This window comes from Marmota monax, unplaced genomic scaffold (genome assembly GCF_021218885.2).
Source record: "Marmota monax isolate L192 unplaced genomic scaffold, Marmota_monax_Labrador192_F-V1.1 WCK01_AAM20220418_F8-fsc00012, whole genome shotgun sequence".
NCBI classification, from domain to species: Eukaryota; Metazoa; Chordata; class Mammalia; order Rodentia; family Sciuridae; genus Marmota; species Marmota monax.
Genome location: NW_026695227.1, coordinates 6,594,318 through 6,622,016, shown reverse-complemented (window position 1 = coordinate 6,622,016; position 27,699 = coordinate 6,594,318). Strand labels below are relative to the sequence as shown.

The 27,699-nt window shown below is 33.4% G+C and overlaps 1 protein-coding gene across 3 annotated transcripts in view; it reads right to left on the bottom strand.

Moving 5' to 3' along the window:
* Window positions 1-27,699, bottom strand: part of Pik3c2g (phosphatidylinositol-4-phosphate 3-kinase catalytic subunit type 2 gamma) — a 385,322-nt gene that overhangs the window by 219,387 nt on the left and 138,236 nt on the right. For all 3 annotated transcript variants that reach the window (XM_058576231.1, XM_058576230.1, XM_058576232.1), the window contains 3 exons: window positions 24,481-24,611; window positions 17,696-17,884; window positions 387-480 (listed from right to left, as the gene is read on the bottom strand). In XM_058576231.1, the coding sequence (XP_058432214.1) occupies window positions 387-480; window positions 17,696-17,884; window positions 24,481-24,611 (414 nt within the window). The remainder of the gene's footprint in view (window positions 1-386; window positions 481-17,695; window positions 17,885-24,480; window positions 24,612-27,699) is intronic.

Sequence of the window (27,699 nt, the reverse complement as noted above, 5' to 3'; positions counted from 1 at the left end):
TCTCTAGGATATATAAAGAACTCAAAAAGCTACCCCCCCCCCAAAAAAAAAAAACCAAATAACCCAATCAACAAATGGGCCAAGGACCTGAACAAATACTTCTCAGAAGAGGACATACAATCATTCAACAAATATATGAAAAAATGCTCAGCATCTCTAGCAATTAGAGAAATGCAAATCAAAACTCCTCTAAGATATCATCTCAACTCCAGTCAGAATGGCAGGTATTATGAAGACAAACAACAATAAATGTTGGCGAGGATGTAGGGGAAAAGGTACACTCATACATTGCTGGTGGGACTGCAAATTGGTGCAGTCATTGGGAACTTTTTAGAGAATTATTAGTTATAATACTGGCATTCCTATAGCAATTTTGTGGTTCCTACCTGAACCAGCTGTGGGAGATATTCCAGTAGCTCATCATTCAAGAGGGTGTTTAATTGTTGAACTGCCACTTTACGAATTTCTTGATCTGGAAAACTAAGACATAGTACACGTGTTTATAAAGATGGTAATGTCTAGGAAAAACAGATGACACATGTCAGTAAAAACAGAGAAAGTATTCTACCCCCAGTGTATAAAGTAAAATAATAAACCCATCATAAATTAAAATAATCACTAGCAATAAGTGTTATTTTCCATATTCTAGACTCTCATGTAGACTACAATTGAAAGCCTTTTTTGACTAGACTTAGAAAGGTGAATTTAAGTAAGATCCTTGCCAACTCTCTTAGCTATAAAATGTGGATTATTGGATATCTGAAATCTTTTCTGAAATGGATGGAAATGTTTAAACTATTACCAGTTGGAGATCTGATAGTTTATATGCTTAAAAATAAAATCTAATATTTTAAAACTGACTTTAGCCAGCTCTTAATGAAACCCAGAAATCTAAAGTACTTTATAATACATGAACAAGCATAATATAATAAGGATAAAGCTTACTAGACTGTGAAGTTCTTGAAGTTAACTGCAACCTATTCCTTTTTAGAATATATATGACAATAGTAAGATTAGTCACTTATTTATTAAACCAAATTTGTGAGGCATCTAACATTTGAAACCATATTCCAAAGACAATTTTATTTTAAAATGGGCTCTTCAGATTGTTGCCATCTTGCTCCAGCAGAAATTAGATGCAATTATCTACCGACAGCTAAGTGCATGGAGATAAATTTGGTACCACGCTGCTTTGAGATGATCTTGACCTATGGCCTTGACATGATTAGATATAGCCAGGGCTTTGGTAAGAACAATTAATTTCACATGAACATGTTTTCAGAAAAAAATAGGCATAATTTAAAACTTCCAGAAACTGCTCTTAGTACTCATTTAAAAGCAAAGAAATGAATAAACAAATAAACAAAGCCCCAAACTGCTTTTGTAGGGAATTAACTGAAGGTTTTTCAACCAGTCAGGTGAAGACTCTGAAGATTAGCTCCCAGTAGTTTTGAAGTTAGAAAACTTTAAAGTCTCCAATAAGCTGTACTTTTTAGGATATTAGGTTACTGAAGGATGAAATGAATACTATGCATCTATAGAGTTGAGTAAAAAAAATGGTATTACTCAGTACCCCTCAACAGTCCTTGAGAGCAGTTTGAAATGTAATTGCTAAATAGGGTATGCATTTTTTTTTCATTTAAACTGAGCATTTTAATTGCAACAAAAATTTCACTTCTAAGGTTAGTCACTCAAAACTCTTATTTCTGACCTGAAAATACTTTTCCAATACTAATTTTCTCCCTTTGAACATTCTAGCAATGAGCCCTAGTGAGAACTGTAGTCCAGACACATCTCATGAAGTACTGCTAAGGTCAGAAGGTCTCAGCATAACCTCATGCATGCACCAAGAGCAGAAGGGTGCAATAAAAATGCAAAGCTAGAAGAAGGTCAGCCTATTTTAGCACATTAAGACTTTAAATTCTCCCAACTAAATGCAATTGACTCTAATTTATTGCTCTCAATTACTAACTATTTGTTTGAAGCTTGTGGACATCAAGGTCAGTTTGAGGACAGTTTGAAGCCTCAGAGGGAATAAGTTATTTGGTATATTTCAACAAAGTGATGACTTGTTAAGTCGGATTCTAGTCACTCTTGTTTTCTTGTGTGCCTATTTTATCTTATTGATACAGGTGACAAAAAAAGTAAATGAAAATATAAAAGAAACATCACAACACCAGCTTTGGTGAGCACTATACTTCTAATTATGTATTCACTAGAATGTACACTAGAGTGGAAGCAGAAATTTTTTGTCTGCTTTGTTCTTGGATGTGTCCCCAATGCTTCCAAATTTGTGGGTGTCCTCTTTGTATTTGTTTGAAGACTAAACTGAACTCATTATCTTTCCATAAGACATTTCTACTACCAGGTTTCCTTCTTAATATCTTTCTCCAATCATATAGTGATAAAATTTTAAAGATGATATTTGGCTCCTCTTTTGCCGTCTTTATTAGATTTCCCCACTTTTCTTTGGATGAAAATCTTTTCATCCCTCCAGTCAAAGCTCCAGCATCAATTTACCTGTGGTTGTTTTGACCACTTTTCAGCCTCCTGTAGAGGTAATCACCTGTTCCCTAAGGAATTCTATATGAAGCCCATGGTTGGTGGCATGTTCCTCCAATTTATGAGTCCCTTATTGAAGCACAGTTTAATAGAAGTTTGTGGAATTTCCTGTAGTTTCTTATTTTTATACTTAACTCAGTTGCTAAGTTCAGTTGACTCTTCTATCTTAATGGTTTGAGTATCTGTGCTTACTTTTAATTTCTTCTGCACATATTTGGTCTATAACATAATTACCTCATATTTTTCATGGTGATATCTAAAGAATTTCCCAATTTGTTTGTAAATTCATTTCTTATAAAACATTAAATGGTTTTCTATTTTCAGTGGACCTTTCTTATACTCATACTGCTAACCTAGAATTGAAGACTGGCTAAATATTCCAGGTATTTCTCCTACCATAATATTGGATGAACCAGTCTGTTTCATTTGCTATTATTATTATTATTTTTTTTTAGAGAGAGTATTTTTTTAGAGAGAGAGAGAGAGAGAGAGAGAGAGAGAGAGAGAATTTTTAAATTTTAATATTTAGTTTTCAGTTTTTGGCGGACACAACATCATTGTTTGTATGTGGTGCTGAGGATCGAACCGGGGCCGCACGCATGCCAGGCGAGCGCATTACCGCTTGAGCCACATCCCCAGCCCATCATTTGCTATTATTTTTGCTCTGAAAAAGTCATGTGCATTCTCAGTAATGTCACCTCTTGTCTTAAAATTCTGGTCCTTCTTCAAGATGTGGATCAAATCCCACTGAAGGCAACTTTCCTTAATAATCACTTGTTCAAACTCCAAGAATATTGAGTGGTTGATTTCTCTTGGACACTTAGGATATACTAGTATATACATAAGGTATTATTATTTTATATATGTGTCCTCATTCCTCAACTAGTAAATAAATCAATTGAAGATTAAGTGTGTTGCATCTTATTTTCTTATTTATGGGATATAGCACCATGGTATATATGAGGTGGGCAATTAAAAAAAATACAGTAGTCATGGTGATAATAATGATGAAAATTATACAATGGAGTCAGTGGTATTTCTTGCCTTTCTCTAAGGTAAATGGCATTGGTTGCAATAGGCTTAATTCCGCCAATACCACTCATATCAATTCTGGAATTTCTTTTTAAGCAAAAGTATAAAAGAAAAATAAATCTAAAGGTAATAGAAATAAGTGTATTTTTTTCCCAAAATTTTTAGAAAAAGGAGAACAACAACAACAAAAAAAACTGGTAACACCTGTATAGTGTAGTCCAGAAGGAAAATGATAAATTTGTACTAATATATGCAAGTGCTGGGAAGGCTGATTTTACACTATAATGGAAAGGGATGTCTCATTTATTCTTCACTGTTGAAGTTCAGAAAGAAATTAGGACAGAAATTGAAACTAACTGCATGACACCCTGAGATGTAAACAAGGCCTAAGTTGACATTAGAGCATACCCAAACATAACTTGCATTCAACCGTATTAAGAAGAATTGAACATATTAAAAGAGATGCTTGCAGTGCTGGTGAAGTTCCTGGGACAGGAAATTATTTGTATGTTGCTGGCAATATATGGTAGCATTTATTAAAGCAAGACAAAACTCACAATGTGGTTCTGGCTTGATCTGGAAATTTAACTTGAGGGAATATGTCTTAAGGATATAATAAGAGATGTGCATGAAGATTTGTGTATGCAAAAAGCTACTGAAAATAATATCCAAAATAAAATATCTAAAAATAAGTAATTAAATATGCTATAGCCATGTGGTGGATTATATGATGTCATTAAACATAGTATTAGAATATTTAATGATATAAAATACTGTGAAATATTTATGCAGTATTGTTTTTGAAATAAATATGTGTACATTTCCCTATATGTTTAATAAAAGATGGAAAAGATTAACAAATACCAGCTATCTGAATGAAAGTTTCATAGATGACTTTCATTTCATTTTGTAAGCTTGTTTAAAAAGTTTTTCAAGCCTATTAAAAAGTATTTATTACTTTTTAAAAGCCAGGCTTATCCAACTAATTAATAAAATATGTGAGTAATTGCAATTTCGTTACTGAACTAAAAAATGGTTCCAGGGCTGGGAATATAGCTAAGTAGTAGAATGCTTGCCTAGCATGTGTGAGGCCCTGAGTTTAATCCCCAGTACCACCCCCCTAAAAAAAAAAGAAAAAGTTTTCAAATCATATGCCCTTTTAGGAATGAATACCATTGTGTGAAAGAACAAGCTTCCTATTTTTTAGTTGATTTAGAATATTATTCCAACATAATAGGTCTCTGGAGAATTCATGTTTAACTGCCTTTTTAAAGCCCCTGAATTCAGGTATAGATCAATGGACAAATATGTTCCACAAATCCTGGCATTTCTTCCCTGTGATGTTGTGGGAAATTACTTAAGCATTCTTTTGGGATACAGTTGTTGGCATTTCACGCTCAGTAGCTTGCTCCTCATGGAGGTGAGGGTTACTCATATTAGTTCTCTGCCTTTGGTGTGATATTTACAGACTGAAATGTCATATGTATCAGAAGACCTGAAACCTGATTTGAATTTCCTCAAGCCAGGTTATCGTGCTTCTTAATGACTTGATTTCCTTGAAAAATACACTGCTGCCAGTCACAACCAGGAGACACTCTTTAGCAATTCTCTTACCACTGGAACTACTAACTATTGTAGGAGTGACTATTACACTTTGCATCTGGGGAAGAAAAGAAGTACTGTTAGAAGATTCATAGGGCTGATATCAATTAAGTCTTTATTTAAATTTCTAAGAAACTTGTTTATAATCAATCAGAAAATAGCTCATTTCAAATGTCATAAATGAAGAACTTGTTTGAGATATGAAAAAGACCAAGGTCAGTGAAATGCTAATATTATTAGGGAACAGATTGTGTTAGGTGAAAGAAATTTCCACTTATGAAATTTTTTGAATGAGGCTTAGGAAGAATTCATGAGAAACAATCACCTCTTCATCACTATCTAAATATTCATCTCAGCAACTTCTCATTATCTAATGAAGTTTCCTAAATTTGTCTGAATAGGAGATCCAAGACAAAACATCACCCTAACCTACTACTCAGGATTTACTTGGCCCCTGAATTGAGCTCAGCAATTGACTTTCTAGGATCTACTAAAGAACAAGATCTCATAGTTAACATAAATAGAACTCTGAAAAGGTGAAGAAAATTAATTTAAAGATAAACATATTTTTCAAAATAATTGAAATTAAATATCAGCACCATGGCCATCCAAAAATGTCAACACAAAGTTTAGGGTCAAACAGAATTAAGTTGGAATGGTAATGCCAATGTGTGCAGGAAAGGAAGAATACCAGGTGTTCAGGTAACTCTGGCTCAAAACGGAAGTAAAGACTGACCAGTGGTCAGGAACTATTGCATAATATCAGTTCTACAATTTTTGGTCTCAAGACACTTTCACACTTTAAAAGAATTATTGAGGATTCCATGAAGAATTTTTGTTTGTATGGGTTATATCTATTAATAACTGTTATGGTTCAGATGAGAGGTATCCCTCAGAAGCTCCTATGTAAGACAATGCAAGAAAGTTTAGAGGTGAAATGATTGGGTTATAAGAGCCTTAACCTAATCAGTGTGTTATAACCTGATAGAGATTACCTGGATGGTAACTATAGGAAGGTAGGGTGTGGATGGAGGAGGTGGGTCAGTCATTGGAGGCAGGTCTTTGAGGTATATAATTTGTTCCTGGTGAGCATAGCGGGCTCCCTCCTCCTCCTCCTCCTCCTCCCCTCCTCCTCCTCCTCCTCCTCCTCCTCCTCCTCCTCCTCCTCCTCCTCCTCCTCCTCCTCCTCCTTCCTGATTGTCATGTCCTTGGCTACTTTTCTCTGTCATACCCTTATTCCTTGATGTTTTGCTTCACTTTGGGCCTTGAGTAATGGAACTGGCTGTCTACTAACTGAAACCTCTATAACCTGAGACCCAAGTATACTTTTTCTTCTCTGTGTTGTTGCTATTAGGTCTTTGGGTCACAGCTGTGAAAAAGGTGACTAAAACATGGATTTCAATGGATTTTCTCTCATAACTATCATGAGAGAAATAAAACCAGGAAATGTAAGAAATATTAATGAATTTAAAATAACGTCAATAAACATATTACATGTTAACATAAATACTATGCTCCTATGGAATTTGGAATATTTTAAAAACATTACTAGTTTAGTGAAAAGAGTGATTTTTTTTTATTTTGCATGATATTGTTTTCTATTTTGCATACCACTTCAATGTCTGGCATAAAAGAAGACAGTTGGGTTCTCTTATGTGCTTTACATTAAGTTTGCTGCAATATCGCAAGTCATGTAACCTCTAGAAAACTCCATTCCACATTCCTGAGCAAATGAGAATGACAAAGGCAAATGACACCTTATAATTATTACAAAAATATTTTTGGCCTTGTAACATCCCTGTAAATGTTTTAGAAATTTCATGTCTCACTTTGTAAACCTCTGATGTTGAACAAAGTTTTGCATTTGTTATTGCTGAGGGACCATAAGGGAAGGAATCGGCACCTGTGGTCTGTTTCTAAGACAGAAGCATAGCACCCTGTGTCTTCTCTGAGTGCAAACTGACTTTGAAGTCATCTGAACAACATTTAGATTTGGAAATTGATGTTCCTTCTCTCTCATTTCCAACGGCTATAGAAAAATTAGAGGATTCATGCAAACTTCAACAGGGGCAGGGGAGTCATGAAATGAAATTGCAACAAAAAAATACATTTTTTAACTTCTTACATTTGACTTTCTTTTGGTTCATTTTTATCCCTTTATTATTTTCTCCCCATTTCATTGTTTTCCTCTTTTGTTCCTCTTTTTTTCTAGTTCGAAAGCTGGTATAGGGACAATATCTTACTCAAAGAACATTCGAAGTGAAGGGTGAAAGCTAAATGTGATGTAACAAATGTCAACCTTCAAAAGAAAGCAACTTTGAGTAAACTGAAAAGCAAAGAAATCTGAGATCAAATTTAAGTGTAATGGAAAATGTCAGCCTTCAGAATACACAGCAAGAATTCATGCAGAATGGCATAAGGCTATTCACCGTTAAAAGCCCCCATGCCAGGTTAGAATTAGAAACCATCAGAAGTGCAGAACTGTTTCTCCAATAGGTTTTGAGTCCGATGACACACTCAGCATCAGCTTGGAAGAAAAATGTCAATATGAATATCTTTGCTCTGTTTCTAGTACTAAAAATGATCAGATGTGACAGAAGAATAAGGAAAGGGGTGAATAAGGATTTTTTAAGATGATTGTGAACCTTTAACTACTGAATAATTCATGTTCTTTCAAGGATTTTTGTGTGGTTACAGAATATTAGAACCCAAGGAAACTTGGAGACCTAGTTCAGTCTCCTTGTTCAGATGAACAATCTGAAACAGAGAGGTTAAGCATTTTTCCTAAAGCCATTTGATTGTGGCATTAAAACCAGAATCCAAATACCCAGAGTGATATGGGCAAGTGGACTTTCTACAGTACCTCTAGCAAGACCTTTTGATATTTTGACTAGATATTAACATGTACACTTATATGACATCAGAAGACTAGCTTGGGTATGTCATTTATTTGCTACATTGTGAGTGGATCAACATAGACAATAAGCAATGTAATTTGTCTAACTGGATTGGAACATTGGCCCATTCATGAACCAAAAGAAATAATAATGAATCCCAGACCCAAGGTGACATAGAAACTGTGCAGAGGTATTTCCTAATGGATACCCCATAAACTTTCATATAGAAATTGGGAATTGATCATTTGGTCATCATATTAGTGGATGAAAATTACTTCTTACAATTAGAGAGTAGCCCTTGATTTTGTTCCTTTTATATGGTGACACTTTGATCTTATTTCCAGACAAGCTTAAAAAGCCACTGACATAAGCAAGTGATATACTGAAATCATCATATAGATTTTGAATTTGGATGCATTAAGTATGACATTTAAAAGTAGCATGACAGGCTAAAAATAAGAAATTTTGAGTTTAGATATCAAAGCTGTTCTGTTCCTACATGATACTTTCTCTCTAAGTCTATTTATCTTTATCCTTAACTTAATTCCTATCTTTCAACCAGGGATGATTTTCAAATTGCAGTGCCTACATTTCTTCTTTGAATTATCACACCTGGAAATATAGCCATTTCAGGCACAGCTCAAAGTCAACATATCATACCCTCAACAATAAGATTTCTACTAAATTTGTTTGTCATCTACTGTTCCCCATTTGTGGAATATTTCTAATGTTACCTATTTACGTAAAACAGAAATGTAGACCTAAACCTTGACAACTCTCCTTTCCACTGTCTTCCCTATTCAATCTTGTTCATAATACTCCTAAGTAGGTTTTTTCTATTTTGTTTGTTTTTGTTTGCTTGCTTTTTGTTCTGTTCATTTCACTGTAGCACACTGCAACCTTCCTAGGCTGACCTGCATTCTCTGATACCTGGACTGCTTTGCTTTCAGAGCTTTCTAACAGCCTTCTCCCATCTGCTTTTGCTTTTCTCAGTAATCTATGCTCTTACTCAGTAACCAGCATGATCTTTAAAAGGTACAAATCTGTTCAAAAGATTTTCTCACTTAGAATCATTCTTGCCTTCCAACTGCTACCAGAATAAGGGCCAAGCTGTATAAGGTGGAACTGTTCAGAAGTCCATATCATGGTCTTCCAGTTCTATCTTATGATGTCAGTTCATCTTGTGTCATAAATTGCTCCCCTGGACTCCAGGAACACCAGCCTTCTTCTAGTTTCCTAAGTGTAACTGCTGCCCCAGGATCTATTAATAGTACTTTCATCCAGAAAACCCTTCTCTTACTCTTTCCCTTTGCCAGTTCATTCCCATTCAACCTTTGAGTCTGAGCTAAGTTGTAACTTTCTCAGGAAAGATTTTCCCACTTTGAAGAAAGGTTTGGTTCCTTTGTTATATATGATCTTAGAATATGAGCTCATTCAGAACTGTGTTAAGCCAGCTGTTTCACATTAATAATTTGGTAATAGCCTATTATATTTGCAGATTGCAATTCCATGAAGAAAGGCTATTTCTTTTTCCTAAATATGCTAGCCTCAGGGTCCAAAGGATGGAGTGCCTAACATAAGTAGGTCATTAACACATGTATCTCAAATAAAAGGATAAACAAAATGGATTTCAATTTCTTCATCTATGTAATAGAAATCAACAAAATGGGGGAAATAGTAAATGATGGTACTAATATTAAAGAGGTTGTTCTGTACATCAAATCGTATAAAATATTGTTTAAGTGCTTTATAAACTAGGTTATTCAATTATAAAATATTTGTTATTAAGATGCTGACTCATTATATATGTTTAGTCATATAAATCAAGTTTACACTTAATAGAAATTAAATACTCCCATGAAACTTATAAGGTAGAAATGAAAGAATCTGAAAAATTTAAACTCTCTTAAAATGTAATTATAAATAGGAGAAAGATGATAAGGAAGCCTTTCTTGAATATTCTTATAAGTACTTAATCTTATTTATTTCAGACAACAACCTTGGAAGGTAAAAATGCTATTATATCCTATTTTATAGATAAAGAAACGTCTCCCAAAAGGTATTTAGTGGAAAAACCAGATACGTCTAATTTCAAAGCAAATGTTGTCAATCATGAAATTTAGAAGCCATCAAGAATCTCCCCAAAAGTGTACAAAGGCGCAATACATATCTTTGGGTTTATGCAATTCTACTTTCCTCATTTTCAATGTATCACCACAACTGTTTTTTGATGGAGAATACTGACATTTCCACAGTTTCTCTTCCATATGTACAATTATCTATAATCGAATGCATTTTTTTCCTTCCCACCCATCTAAAAGAATAACTTTTGCTCTTCTTTTCTTTGGATAGAATTTCCAATTGTAGTTTTGTTCTAGGCATTTGGCTATAGGGACTATCATGTTTTGCCACTTGACCTAACCTTCCAATTTCTGATTTTCTCTTCATGCATCCTTCCTCTCAGTTTGTAAATATGTTTGAATATCTTTTTTTATTCATTTAAACAGGCATACAAATTCCAGACCTTAAATTCTATTCCAAGAGGCATCATTTATTTCTCTCCCATTCCTCTTTGGAACTGGAAGTTTGGAATATACCTTCAGTATTAAAATATAATCCAGAAATATCCCTTCTGGATATATAGTCAAAGGAATTAAAGTTGGTATGTAGAAAAGAAAACATCTGTACTCCATGTTCATTTCAACATTTTTCATGATAGTTAAATTGTGGAAGAAATCTAAATGTCCACCAATGAATAGATAAGAAAAATGTGGCATATATGTACAATGGAATACTAAAGAGCTTTAAAAAAATAAAATACTGACATTTTCAAAACCATATAAACTTGGATGATATTGTAATAAGTGAGAAAAACCAGGTACAGAAAGACAACTTATGAGATCACTTATATGTAGAATTCAAAATTATTCCATAGAAACAGAAAATAGAAAGGAAGAGTATCAGAGGGCTAGTGGAAGAAGGAATGAAAAAAGGGGAGATGCTGATCAAAGGGCACAGAGTCTCAAAGGGCACAAAGACTGGAAGATCCTACATGACCATCACAGTCTATTTCAAAATTGCACAAAAGAGTAGATTTTTAACATTCTCACCACAAAAAGTGATAAGCTGGATGTTCATTAGTTTGATTTTTAAATTTTTTTTATTAGTTACACATGACAGTACAATGATCTTGACGATTCATACATTTGAATCAAATGGGGTATAATTTCTTATTTTCTGATTGTACAGGTTGCAGAATCACATTGGTCATATAGTCACCCATATACATACAGCAATAATAATGTCTATTTTATTTTGCTGCCCTTCCTATCCTCCCTTCCCCTTCCCTCCTCTCCCATCACATCTCTCTACCCAATCTAATGTGACACATTTTTTTTCCTCCTCACAACATCATACATGTATACTGTATAACACAACCAATTTGGAAAGCAGTATGGAGATTACTTGGAAATCTGGGAATGGAACCACCATTTGACCCAGCTATTCCCCTTCTCAGACTGTACCAAAAAGACACAAAAAGAGCATACTACAGGGTCACAGCACATCAATGTTTATAGTAGCACAATTCACAATAGCTAGACTGTAGAACCAGCCTAGATGCCCTTCAATAGATGAATGGATAAAAAAAATGTGGCAATTATACACATTAGTTTGATTTAATCTTTCTACAATACATATATGTACACACACACACATATATATATATATATACACATTGTATATATATATATATTGTGTGTATATATATATATATATATATATATATATAGAGAGAGAGAGAGAGAGAGAGAGAGAGAGATCACATTTTACCCTACAAAATCATGCAATTATTATTTATCAATTTAGAATTTAAAAACTGCTCTCACTAATATCATCAATAATCACTCCACTTCCAAATCCATTGATCTGTTTTTAGATCTAGTTCTATTTCATACTTCTCTAAAGCCTTGGAGAATATTTTTCATGTATGCCAAACTATGAACCTTTTCTGAGTGTCCTCCACCTTCTTGGTCATTTTTTCCTGTATCACTTCTTGCTTTGTACTACTCTTAAAATGTATTTGGCCCCTTTCTGCATATCTACATGGTCCTGTTTTACATCTTCTACTTCTATGGCTACAATTACTGCCTTACAGCCAATAAATCCCAGATTGTTTTTCAAGGTTTGATTTTTCTGCTAAGCTTCAGATCTGTTTATCCAACTATGTACTTGGCAAGTTCTCCAGGTGTCCCATCTGAAGGCTTTAAAAAATGCAACACATCTAAAATAAACCTCAACTTTCACTACCCAAATTTACTGTTCCTTCTAAAATTCTTGTCTTGGTTAATGGTATAATTTTTCCATCATTTACTCAAATCAGGAAGCTAATCATCTTTTTGTCTCTTATTTTCCTCAGAAATGTCTCTCAAATCTGCTATGTAGATCTCTACATATGCTTAGTCCAAACCAAGACTATTTTTCAAACAAATTATTTGAACACCTGATAACTGTCTAGTATCCTTGCTCTCACTTCCTTTTTATAATCCATCCCTCACACTGATATCACAATTTTCCTTGTATAATATAAAACTGTTTATATGACTCTCATTCTTAACACCACTCCTTGGTCTTCTATAAGAAACCCAGGTTTCTTACCTGGTTCAATAGGCCCCAAACAATCTAAATCAAACTACCTTCTTTAACTTTGTATCCCACGCAATTCTATTATATTAAATTATTCACTATTCTCTGATCCTCCATAAACATGCACATACTAGTCTTCCTTCAGAAAAGTTCTATGAATATTTCAAGTCAGAATTCAATTTCCTTGTGATGATTTCTTTATTTTCTCTGAAAGAAGTTGCTTCTCTCTTTTTTGGCCTCATGCAACACTTGGTACTTACTTTAATTATAGTACACAACACATGTAGAGTAACCTTCAGCTTCAATCTCTCCCTATAAAATGCATGTTTTTTTTTCAGAGTGTCACTAGGGCTATTCTCTTTGATTCAGTACATACCAATTTCTCCATGCATTTTTTTTGCTCAATAAATAAATGGAAAAGATACACCATCACCCATCAATTATCCAGCCAAATGTGTAAGTTTTAACTGTTTCACTATTGCATATTCTGTTCTTTCTATTTACAATGCTAGTCAAGAATGACTTTCCTATAAATTTATCTCTAAAATAAATGATGCTGCAGTTTGGTGCAAACATTTTATTTATTTATTTACTTTTTGCGTGTGAAACATTTTCCCAAGGAAATTGATTTTGAAAGTTAAGGCACTGCCTGTTAAATATTGCTTTTCTTTCTGCAAAACAATAATTTTACATCATATGGGATGGCAAGTTCTGGTACATTGTCAAACTTTATTTAAGCTCCTGATGTAATCCTCTGATGCCAATTCAGAGTTGCTATTTTTAAATGAATACTTTCCTTGAACTGACTTTTAATTCCTTGGGTAATTTCTACTTGCTATTAGCAGTTGAATAGTTGTGCCTGTGCATCAGAGTTCAGGAAAATAGCAACCATCTGCCAAGAACCACAGACCTTAGCCCTGGGTCTCTATTATTCTGACAGCTCCACCTTCTCTAATGGAAGTATCAGTACCCAGTAAGCATTCTGTTGGCACTCAGAGTGGAAGTATTAAGACCCTATGGCCCACTCTAGGTAAATTATATATTGTCATGTCCTTTGCTAAAAATAAAATAAAAGTTGGGGGTGAATCTTCAGGAAGAATTAAGTAAATAGTGTTATTAATATTTCCTCAAGCACAAAATGGAGCACACCAGTTGGTAAGAGGTTACACCACTTAAAAAACAGACTATTCAAAGGAGGAAAAAATATAGAATTCTGAAGAACTCACTCTGACAACTCATTTAACAAGCACATACTGTTTGTTCTCAGAAAAGTCAGCTTTTGAATTTAGAGGAGTTGAAAGGTTCATTTCTGGAAACAGCTTGTCCTCAAGTTTTTTAATAGTTCAGTTAAACTGAGAGTGGGAGTCACAGGATGAGTACAATGGAAATACTCCAACCTTTTCAGTGACCTTATTTTGTGCATGATAAAGAACTTTCCAGTGTGCAAATAAATCAAGATTTAGTGAAGTTCCCTGAATGAGGTTTAATAAACAGTTCTCCAATTTGGAAACTGTCCCTATACTCTCTAATTATTAAAATCTGATTATTCGAAGAAAAAGAAATTAGAGTGAAGTAGAAACAACTGAACATGATGGCCATTATTCTTTACAATTTAAAAAGCTTCTTTAGGATAGTTAATATATTTAGTATGTAAATAACCTATGAAGTTTATGCAGGAGGGCTGTAAATCTTAGTGGATAAGATCACAAGATCTGTGTTCATGAATGCCTGGACTTCAGTGTTAGGACTACCACCACTGGGACAATTTAACCTGCAAGCCAATGTAGAATTGGAATACATAGGATGTAGAACAATAATAATGGTTTTTACTTTATAGAGTTATTGTGGGCATTAAAATGAGAAGGTACTAAGGAACATTATGTAAAAAGCTGACCTGTATACTTAAAACATTAAGTCAAATAGATTTTCAGGATCTGTTTAGGTAGAGAAGCAGCATTTGTGCTTAGTTATCAGCAATCAGAGAATATTGAAGTTCATCCAGTTAATCCTCTCTTATAAAATTTAAGTAAATAAACCAAGTTGTATTTAAATATTCATATTATAAAAATTTTCATAAGAAATATTTCATGCACTTTACAAAAAATATTAGTTGGTATTAAAATATCTTCAGATAATGTAGACTAAGGTATATCTTAATAAGATAATTTTTTAAAAGTTGTCACTTAAGAAACTTTAGAAAGTTGCTCCATTAGAAAATTATTCTTTTAAGATATTACGGAAGTTCTTAGTTTTTACTTTAAAAGTTACTGAAAATTTTAAGCAGCTTTATGGAGACTTGATTCAAATGCCATACAATTTACCTCTTTTGAAGTGTATAATACAAAGTTGTTTTTTTTTCGCACATTCTCAGGTTTGCACAATAGTAACCACAAAAAGTAACTTTATACTCATTTTCAGTCATTTCCCACTGCCCTCCAAATTGCTCTAGCCCCATGTTACCACTAATGTACTATCTGTCTCTATGGATTTGCCTGTTCTGCACATTTCATTTAAATGAAGTCAGTTAATGTATGGTCTATCGAAATTGGCTTCTTTCATGGAGCATACTGTTTTCAAGGTTCATCCATGTTGTAGCATACATACATTAATATTCATTTTTAATTATTGATTAATATTACATTATATGGAGAGATCCCATTTTATTTATCTATTCATGTGTTGATGGACATTTAGGTTGTTTCTGCTTTTTCTTTTTCTTGAATGGGCATAGTTTTCATTTATCTTGAGTATATACTTAAAAGTGGAATTAGATCATATGATCACTCCTCATTTATCATTTAAGGAACAGCCACACTGTTTTCCACTGTGGCTACACCCAGTTTATATTTACACCATTGAAATATGAGATTTATAATTCCTCCATATTGTAACCAACACTTTATTTTTATCTTTTTTTGATTATAGTCAATCCCGATGAGTGGAAATTAGTATCTCTTGTGGTTTTCATTTGTATTTCCCTAGAGTTAATGATGTTGAGCATTGTTTCATATTTTTATTGAATATTTATTTTCTTAAAAATGCCTATCAGATGCATTGCTTATTTTAAAAGTAAGTTATTTACCTATTTTTGTTGAGTTTTTATAATCTTTATGTATTGTAAATAAAATTCCTTTATTAGATATATGATTTACCAATATTTCCTCTTATTCTCTCAATTATCACAGTCATATTTTGAACAAGTTCTCTCTTAGCTAACCAATTAGGAATGGCAAAATAATAATTTTGCTAATATTTTAAGTTTTTCTTCAGAAAAAAAATCAACTAGAATTTAGCAAAATAACTTTGCAGATTTGGGCTATTTTTTCCTATGTAAAGCAGAAAAAGAGGTTAAAACTTAGGACTGAAGTGTCAACGAGAACTTACTTTTTTTCAAAAGAATCTTTAAACATTACCATGATGAACTGTGAATGATCCCAATGAAACCAATCCATAGTTAATTGACTTTCTTATCATACCATTATTTCATTAATTCCCTCAATTGTATCAGGCAATGTGGGAAATAAAGAAAATACATAATGCCCTCAAATAACTAATAATTAAAACACTAAAATAATTGTAATGTGTTTTAGAAAGTGTTTTTTTTCAATAATGAGCAATTAATAAGTCCCAGGTATTATTAAACCCTTGGGAAACAGAAACATTAAGATGATGTACCTTGCCTCCAGTAGCTGCAAAGTGGATGAAAATATGAACACTTTACATGTTTCATGTAAACACACTATAATAAAATGCAAGTCATAATAAAGCACTGTACTAGTCAGAAGTGATCAATTGTACACGGCTATGCCAGGCAAGGGTATACAGAAGAAGCCTTATATATTTCAAATAAGACATATATAGATGACAACATATATAATATTATATTCTATATAAATATGCACATATTACTATATACACAATATACATATGTACTTTATATATGTGTGTGTATATATATATCCTCTACATATATTTCTGTACATGCAAAGAAAGAAGTAAGTATCTAAACATATAAGAATTAACGGAACAAACCATAAAATTAATAAAATCTTCAGATAAGATAATATCTTCATAAGATAATAGTAAAATTTGAGCTGGATGATTGGAAAGAAGTTAGAAAATGTTACAAGCTATTTGATAAAACTTCTTTCTCCCCCTCTCTCACCCTGTGAGTTTTAAGAACTTTTATTTGTAAATAATCCTAAATATGTCATCGTGAAAGTCCTTTGTGTAACTCTCACACTTCTCCTTCCTCAGGGTCTTAAGAGCAGATTCAGGGCAGAGCAATTCTGGTTCCACTCTAGGGATTACAGACCATCTGGGCATCAGTGAGCTGATGCCATCAAGATAGTCTTTAATATCCCTGTGCTCCAAGGAAGGGCTGCTTCTCCTGCTCCACAGCCAGCTCCCACACCTGCTCCCACACACTTCTCCCTAGCAGGACAACATCATCAACCACTCTCCTCAGGCTATATGAATTTTGTTCTGTGGGAAAATCCAGAGAACATACAAAGGGGTTGATTTTTTTTTCATTTATCATCATCATCATCATCATCATATTTACTGTGCACCAACTCTAAGCAGGGCATTTTGCCATACTTTTCATGTTTAAAATTGTAAAATATGTAACATTAATTTTAAGGAAATTTTATGAGAGGAGAAGTAGGAATTATTATTTTTCCCTATTTAATTTTTTGTTATTTCTTTAAGAGCATCTAGACTCTTCATTTAAGAAGCTATGCCCATTAAAGATACTTTAAACTTAGTGTAAGACACAATTATGGCTTAGCTTTGTTTGAAACTTATACGCATAACATATTTATCCAGAATTAATATCCATAACTATTTGAATCTGAAACAAGTAGAATAACTGTTGAATTAATTATGTGATTTTATATATTTTTTCTCTTCAAAGAAATTCTTCTAAACCAGCAATATCATGCTCATGCAATTCTTACCTGGAAGTCAAAAGTCCAAGTGCTTCCAAAGGACGAGAAAATGTCCATCTTCTCAAGATGATATGCATTTCTGAAACAGTCCTTTCATCCCATCCAGGGGAACTACCCAGGACCAAAGGAAGGGAGCAGTTTTCATTATTGCAGTAGAAGCGATAAAACCATAGGTATCTTTTCTTTTCTTCAGAGAGTCTGAAAGAACAGATTAGAAATTAACTTTTCTGGGCTTTGCTACACTAACAAATGTTACTGAAAATGCACAATGGAAACCTCACTGTACTGCTTTGGATATTGTTTTGATTTATTTTGGAAAACCAGATCTTTGTCTTGTTGCAATAGTTTGATATGTTACTCCATCAGCTTATTTCCCACTAACTGTATTTTATGTTGAAAAAAAAAAAACAACTTTTAGTTCAAAAAATTCACATGTGTTTTTCTTCCATTTTATCCTTGTCACTTTTTAAAATATGTCATTTTAGTTGGCAAAATCTCTGTCCCTTTTAGGGCAGAACTATATTCATCTGACTCTTGAAACATATTCTTTTTTACAAAAGAGGTAATCAACTGTTTACATTCTGACTTTCTTTACAAATCAACTTAGACAAGTGGGCCTGTGAAGGAATGGCATATTTTAAAGAAGAAATTCCTGCGTCTCAGAGCACAAGATTTCATCAGAGTTCAGAAATCTTTCTGCTGTTAACTTCTAAAACAAAGATCTCAATTCATCTCTGGATTCTGGCTTTATATATTCAAAGTTCACTGGAAGTTTGGCGTGGAAATGCTGAATGATGATGCCAGTTTCTCAAGTGCTCAAGTATTTCCCCCTGGAGAGAGGCCTAAAGCAGAGACCTCAGTTTAGGAGGAGGGGAGGGCCACTGAGTTTCTGACAATTCATCTTGCTCTGCTCACACTCTGGCAGAGGCATTTAGAACCACAGATCAATTGGAGGACAGCAGCCCTTGTGTGCCAATGCCAACCTTTGAACCCACCCTTCCATCTGATACTGCTGCTCAGCCTGAATCAACTAACTCCCAAGCAGGGCAATGAAAAATACTTAATATTAAAGGTCAGTATTTCTCTACAATTTCCTCTGCATTCATCATCATCTGTCAGATGGAATATTTGGAAGAGAGATGATTTTTCGGGTATGTTTAGGACCCTTTCCTATGCTGTGTTACTTTCTTCCCACCAGAAGGCCTATGGGAAAAATCAGTAATAGAATTACTACCACATAGAGTACTCTGATTAAATTCAGTTTTTCTTTAATACTGAACAATGCTATTTCTTTCTTTTTTTCTTTTTTACTGAGGCATAATTTACATAAAAGGAAATACTTAAAATCAGTTCAAAAATTTTTGACCAATGCATATGCTCTGTACCAAACACATTCTTATCAAGATACTTAACAGTTATTTTTAAGTCACCAGAGGGCAAGCACTGTTATGAGTTCTTTCACTCTAGATTAATTTTAGTCCTTTTAGAACTCCATAATGGAATCAGAGAATGCATGTTCCTGATTTATGGCTTCTTTCACCCAAATAGCATGTTTGAAATTTTCCATATGTTGAGTGTGTCAATAGCCCATTCTTTTTAATTAATAAATATTCTTTTTGGATGAATACACTAAACCTTGCTTATTAATTCTACTTTTTGATGGATACTTGGGTTGTTGCCTTTTTTGCAGTATTTCGTATAAAAGTGGTATGAACATTGCATGCAAATTCTTTTATGGACGTTATTTTTCATTTTTCCTAGGAGACAAAAGTCTGTGTTTTTGGTCAGGTATTTTGTTTACCTTTTGAGAAATCTGTAAACTATTTTCCAAAGTGCTTGTAAAATTTTACATTCTTTTTTTTATGCTTAACAGTTATTACATATTTATTATGTGGCTGGCATTGCAAAAGTGACATGCTTTAAATAACAGTAAAAAAAAGAGTCAGGAGGGCTGGGGATGTGGCTCAAGTGGTAGCGAGCTCGCCTGGCATGCGTGCGGCTTGGGTTCAATCCTCAGCACCACATACAAATAAAAACTAAAAATAAATATTAAAAAATTCTCTCTCTCTCTCTCTCTTAAAAAAAAAAGAGTCAGGATATGACCTTAGATATTTTCACTCTAGGATAGAGTTTCTCAACCTTAGTAGCATTGTTGTAAAATTTTACATTCTTATGCTCAGAGTATAATAGTTTCAATTGTTCCACATTCTTGCCAAGTCTTATTTTGTCCTTTTAATACTATCCATTCTAATGGGTGTAGAGTGAGTGGTATATCATTGTGTTTTCGACTTAACCTAATATCCAGGAATATTTCATATACTATTTTTTATGTCTTTACTTTTGGAAGGTCTGTTTGTCTTTTAACCACATTTTGGTTGGATTATTTGGATTCCTTAGCATCATTTCTTCATATACACTGGATATAAACTTTTGTCTCATGGATGTTTTGCAGATGTTTTTCTCAGAACATGGCTTGCCTATTCATTCAATGCCTCCAGGCTAATAGCCACTTGAATCATGGTGCCTTTTGAGAAATAGTTTCAAATTTTTCTTAGTCCAATTTATAATTTGAAAATAGTTATTGCTTTCTCTTTTTTGTTCTTAGAAAATTTTGCCTATGCTAACATCCATTCTCCCTTTTTCTTCTGAAAACTTTATAGTTTTAGATTTCATGTCTAGGAAAATATCCATCTCGTATGGGGTAGGCATCAAATTTATTTATTTATTTTGTCCCATAAGAATATCCACTTGCTGAAAATATTTTTTGCATTTATTTCTTTGGTGGCTTTGTAAAAAGTTTGAACATAAAAGTGGGAACTTGGACTCTATTCTACATTGTATTCTATTCCCTTGATTGGCTTGACCATCCTTAAGCCAACACCACAGTTCTCTTAATTGCTATAAATTTATAGTACATTAACCACACATATGAACTCTCAGATTTGTTCTTATTTTCATTATTGCTTTGATTACTTATAGCTATGGGTTAATTTTAAAAACAAATTTATAAAATTTTGCAAATTATTTTTTCCTCAATGTTACTATCCTTTCTTATTTCTCCACATTCTTATGTTGTATTGTTGGCACTTTCTTGTAAGACACAAGGCTCTATTATGAATTTCAGTTGTAGTTTTTTTTTAATTTTTTATCAACCATGGATAATTTCTCTTGCCCTGCTTCAAACTCACTGTTCATTTTTGGCTACATTATGCAATCCATGAAGCACATCCAGTGATTTTTTAAAAATATTTTTTAATTCTTTAATTTTCATTTCTTTATAAAGACTTTATAAAGTTTTCCACTCATGTTTTTTAAAATATAAGTATCTTTATATAGTTGTATTGAAATTACTGTTCATTAACTTAAAACAGGATTTATTTTCACTAACTGCGAAGGCTAGAGTTATATTTTCCTGATTCTTCCCAATATTTTCCTAACTATTGATTGTATGCTAGGCATTTCCTAATTTTCAATTAACAATTGCATGGTGAGGCATTTGGAACGCTACATTATTGACAGTTAGCATTCTGCTATCCTTTGGGTGTTGAGTGATTTTCAATTTTTTAGTAGGTATATTATTTACTGACAAATCAGTCTGATCTAGTTGAATCTTTTTTTTTAAGAAACTATTAGAATGGGACTACTAGTTCTTAATCTAGGGCTAGTATAGACTTATTCTTAATATCCATCTTTCTGATTTGTTTGTTGAATGTCTGGGATGTTTTGTGAGCTTTCTCCTTTCTTATTAGTTGGAATTTCTCAGTTTCCAAGTATCATGCAACCTCTCAAGTCTACATTTATTGCACATCTCCCTGTGGGCCTTGGAAATCTACTTAATCATGAGTTGCTTGGGACTCAATAAATATCTAAGTGGAACTTCAGTACAGATGTCTGTAGCTCCTAATCTGCTATCCTGCTTCTTCCCATGCTGTGCTCTGAAGCCTCAGCATCATCGACCTCTGATATGATCCTTCTTTTTCCTTTACTTTCCTTTCTTTTACCTCCCTCCATCCTTCCCTTCCTGGTTTCTTTCTCTTTCTCTGGTTCTTCCTTCCACACTTCCTCTTTTTCTAACTCAGAAGCACTACAATTGCTTTTTTGGATTCTATGCCTCCAGGCTAATAGCCACTTGAATCTTGAGGCTCACTCTTAAATCCTGTCTGTTCAGTCTTTTCTGAGAACAGTGGTCTCATGTGTATTTTGTTTGTGTCCTAGTTTCTTAGGTTAGCAGGATCAGTTAGGTAACCTTCATGTGAAATAAAAACATTCATTTCTTTTTTAAAAAATATTTATTTTTCAGTTTTTGGTGGACACAACATCTATATTTTATTTGTATGTGGTGCTGAGGATCGAACCCTGTGCCCCGGCATGCCAGGCGAGCACGTTACCGCTTGAGCCACATCCCCAGCCCCATTTCTTTTGAAGTATATGTTTTTGAATGTTTAATTCTGGGGTCTTCCAAATATTTGAAACCACTTTTTTGGTTGACATTAATTTTTTTTTTTAAATTTTTTCAGATATCACAGGTATATTTTCATTGAATGTCACTGAATCTGAATTTCCTGATTCTGATTACATTTTATCAAACTGAAAGAAAAAAAATAATTAAGTCACCAATTATATAATAAAATATTAAACAATGTAAGTCATAAAACCAAGTGGTATTTGAAAACTTAAGCTAATTTGATTCTAACGCAAGTTTTACCACATTGAAGGCTGTTCCCCACCTGTTTCCACAGTCCAGAATGAAACTGTACTGTACAAAACATGAATAATTATATTCAAGTGGGTGAAACAGAGGAAGACGTTGCTTATTTTATGTATACTATTAACATAAATAGAAGTTGAAATATAAAACAAGTAGAATTCACTGGGCTTAATTTAAAAACACAAACTAATATAGTTAATATGATTATTATTTATTGGGTTTGACCCTTTTTGTTTGAAGATATTTGAAATTCAAAGCATTTGAAGATATTTAAGTTTTAAAGCATTGCATCTTTTTCACATTTAAAAAATTTTCTCATTACAAACGACTTAGCCTTTTATATGTGACATATTTTTTTAAAGTAAGGTTTTGTATTTTGAGTAAGAAATTAAAAAAAATGCTACACCTAGTTAAGATGACAATAGTCTGGTATGACAATGGATTGTCAATATTATTTATGAGGACTATAAGACTCCCATTCAGTCTGGATGGTGAACTTTTTATAAAGGCACTAGGCAAGGGGACTTTAGTCCTTGTGACATGCCTATTTTATACATATCATTTATCAGGCACAATATGTAGCATTGGAATCATAGTGATAGACAAAATAGATAGCTTTCTTCCCTACCTTCTCCAGTTCTTACAAATTAATGAGGGAGACAATCACATCAAGGAACAGGATGATAATAGCTTGTATTAAGTGTGATGTCATTAATGTTAATCTGATAGAAAAAGAAGAAAGACTTGATTAGATTGTGTTATCAAAGAAGGCCTGTGTGAGAGATGACATTTAAGTGAAAACTTAAAGAGTGAGATGGTTTAGTCATGTGAAGGACACAGGAAAAGACATAGTAGGGAAGAATGTTTCAGGCAGAGAAAACACCAAATAAAAGGGGTTAGTATATTTGAAGCACATGAAGAGAAGTAAGGTCACTGCCTTGAAGTAAATGAGAAAAAGAATACTAAGTTGTAATTAGAGAGCAGGGCACTAACAAGATGACTCAAAACAAATCTCCTGATCATACTCAATGCTCCCATATGGGCTGACCCAAACTAAATCCTCCTCCAGAAAACGTCTCTAACATCCCTGCAATTGATCACCTAAAAACTTCACATCCTTCCTTGACTTAGTTTTGGTTCCTGGCTTCTCAATTGACTCACTCCCTATTTCCAATTAATCATGGAGTTAGGTCTTCTGAGCTTTCAAATCCAGCCACTCTACCAGTGTCCATTGCTATCACCTAGTCCTAACCTTCTTGGGCTCTTGCCTGAAATATCAATACCCTCCTTGCTGCCTCTCGCTTCTCTCCAATCCAATCAAAGGGATTGCTCAAAAACTATTGTTTGTATCATAGAATTCCTCTGTTTGAAACCTTTACATGACTTCTCATCCCTGGAATAAAATGCCTTATCATGTTGCCTATCACAGAATGGCCACAGCATGGTATATACAAGTACCATCATGCCCACGTATCTCTCTCTGTATCTGCGTGTGTGCTACTTTGTGAGTTTTATGCTCCTTCAACGTGGTATTAATGAGCACAATCAACTCTGATTTATTTATTACCAAATAGCAAGCACAAATGTGACTAATTATAATGCCTCCAAGGATTTTGGTTTTATTTAAAGAATTATACTTTGACCAAAATCTAAGTACTTACTAATTTAGTGATGTTAAATATGGTTTATTTGTTTCTTTAAAAATTGCCATACTAATTAAATTTCACTTTTTCTTGTTTACTAAAACAATTTCCTATCTAGTTGAAGGATGGTTGAGCTATAGTTTATCACTACTATGTGTTGATGTATATCAAATCACTATCTGCTTTGTTGTTTGGAACCAAATGATTTCTACCCTTTTTTTCCTTAAAATTGCTAAATTCCACAGGAAAAAAAAATTTAAAAATATACAAAATTACTTATTTAGTTCCTACACATCAATTCAAAATCCAACAGGTGTGACTTTAGAAACGAAAAGAGTCATGTGGGAAGGAAGGTCCATGCTTTGAAGATAGAAGTGCTTTAAGTATGATACAGGAGAGGGTGAAAAGCAGGCAAATTCATCCACAAGACCTGCATCACTTACAGTAAGGGAGACTGTTTCTGTGAAAGTCTGGCAATATGTTTCAAACACTCTTTTGTTGGTTCTTCAAGACAGGTTCTGTTCTCTTCAGGATCAAGTCTCATGTACTCCCATCCAATAGCTGGAAAATCAATCTGAAATAAATAAATAATTGGATATGTATTGAAGGTGTCTCTGAAGATATTATTAATTTATTAATCTGTATTTTTGGATTTGTAAAAACTTTAGAATAATTTCTATTTTTTTCTGTGTTATTATTTCTCTGAAATAGTTTTTAAAAGTATCATGAACACTTGAAATTGGTATTTAAACATACATGGTATCTGGTCAATTTTTACACATAGTAAATGTTTTATAATGTTTTACACATAGATTAATGTCTTGTAATGTTGTCTGAAGAAAAATAAGAAATAATAACAATATAAAAACCTTCTGTGAAGCTAACTATTTTGCATTTTTGTTTAATACTGAGGTTATATCCTTTATATATTTCAGTGTTAAAATGTTTCTATTATGAGATGAAGAAATTTGAAGATGATAATTATACTTTTTTTTCATGTAATCACTTGTGAAAATAAGAAGAGCTACTCTAAGTTCTCAAGTCTAAAAGCCTGGGAACCATTTTGTAGAAATGAGACTGAGCACTTCTCTGGCAATAACCTGTTTTGCAAGTACAGTTATGTAATCAAATAGAATATCTTTGTTTTGGATCTTAGTTCAGGTTTATAGACAGGGCTAGAATCCAGGCCTCCTTTTTCTCTGATTCAATGTGCTTTCAATTAGGACCCTTTTAGTGATAATCTGACTTTGGTAAATAAAGTAACAGTTAACAAAAATGAGCTGGTTACTTTAGTGCTCCATATATTTTCTTAAGGTTATCAAACTTTTAAAAAAATTAAATATTAGGAAATCCACAGAATTTTTTTTTCTGCTGAACTATGTTAGGCTGAAAACTTGGAAAAAATTGAGGAACGTTATAGATTATGTGATTCACAGTTTGAAGTTTAGTTTAATCCATTCGTGTCTTTATGTATTTGAAAGCATTTCAGTTATCTTTTTCTATAACCCTTAATACTTGCAATTTTTGTTTTTGTTATAATATTTATTATTATGTACCAATTATCACTGAACATGATAAAAGAAGCTAGTTATAGGTAAGATAATCCAAAGCAATTAGTATAGTAAATTTTCTCTCTTGACCAAGATTAATATTGAAAAACTAATGTTGGTGCCTCTTATGAAAGTATATAAGTACCAGAAGGTTACATGTTACTCTTTATGTGCCCAAATATTGCTAAGCACATGGAACTGAATTGCTAGAAATAGTATTTCATGAGCTACAAGAATTATGTCAGTCCTAAGTAAATGGCAGTGTGGATGAGGAAACTAAATGCAGTGGATGAGAATGCAAAAGGCCCTGGTTACAAACTATATTAAATTCTTTTATAAATTTAGGAAGTAATTTTTATCACTAGTACATGAGTAAGCTTTATATCAAATTATATTACTAATCTAAATACTGACTCAAGAATCACTGATGGAAAAATATCAAATTTCTCCCATTGTCATTTGTTATGACACATAGCAAAAGAGAAGTTCCCCAAAGTGTGTACGAACGTACTTGCTCATTGTACTTTTGAGCACTATGGATTATGGAAGACATAAAGTATGATAGTATCCACAACCTTCAGAGACTTTACTGATGAGAAGAAGCATGCCAGTCCATTCAAACTAATGAAAAGATTAGGTTACAGCTCTCACAGTCCAATCATTTCACCTTTGAACACTCCTGCATTAATAAGAGCTTTTGGGAGGCAGCTCATATACAAACATAGCACTATCAGAGATCTCTCAGTCAGTGGAAAGAAATATAACATGGTAAATGCATTGATAAGAATGTTATTAGGTATTTTGTGAACACAGAGGATGGGCACTTAAATTTCATGGGATAGGAAGAATTGAGGGGGTAAGTATGAGATAGAGAGAGGAATATGGATTGTAAGAGATGACCATCACTTACACACAGTTAGAGGAGGAGAGGGCAGTGGATGATGAAGGGGTAAGAACAGGTTTATTCCAGATAGGGAAAATATTTATATTTCTCATAAGGTAAAAGCAAAACAGTACACGTCAAAAATGACAACATTTTTCAAAGTTGCTGGTGTTTAATGTGTCAAAGAGGGACTGGCAAAAAAAGGGATGGAGAGGGATTTGCTATGGAGTTTGGTTTTTATTTTCTAGCTATTGCTGAATTACTGATGAGTCAATAGAAAATGGCAGGTTCAGATTTATGTTTACTTAGAGTCTAGATTAGAGGATAACAAAAGTCAACTATAGAAACCAAGTGATCAGTTTTAATACAGGAAGGTGTGGTTGAAACTAGGGGAGAAAATGTGAGGAACTGAGAAGATAAACTTGAAAAAATATGGGAGATTAAATTAGCAGGATATGGTGTGGACTAAACAAAGTAGAGAAAAGAGGGAAGAGGGAAGGAAAACAGGTAGGTATATCTGGGACAAGAACAGACATAAAGAATTCTGAGGGTAAATGTAATTTTGGAGAGGAAGGTGGGCCTGGTTTGACATATGTTGTGCTTAAAGCTGCCAATAGAAAATCCAGGTGGGAGTTTAAGCAAGTATATGGCTATATTTGTCTGAAGCTTGTGGTACGAAGGAATCCGAGATGCAGGCTCAGAAGTGAACTGCATAGACACCGTAAAGAAAGCCTTAGGAATAAGTGTGACCTAGTGATTCCACTGCTGAGTATATATACAAGAGACATGAGAATATGCACCTCCATGAAAATATGTACTTTAATGTTCATGGCTGCATTATTCTTATTAACTAACGGGTAAAATATCCCAAACCTGCATCTACTAACCAAGGGATAAATACAAGGTAGTATATCCATTCACTGCAATATTATTCAACAATAAAAATAAATGAATACCATGCTACAGCATGTGTGAATTTTGAAAATATTATGCTAGATCACAGGAGCCTGTTCCAAAAGATTCCACTTAAATAAAATGTCCAGAAAAGGTAAGTCTATACAGACAGAAGGTGGATTAGCAGCTGCATAAGGTTGTGGAGGACAGGAAAACAGGAGGTGGGATTTCCTTGTTTGAGATGATGAGAATGTTCTAACATCGACTATAGTGATAGATGCATATTTCTGTAAAAATACTCAAAATGACTGAATTATACACTTTAGTGGGAGAAT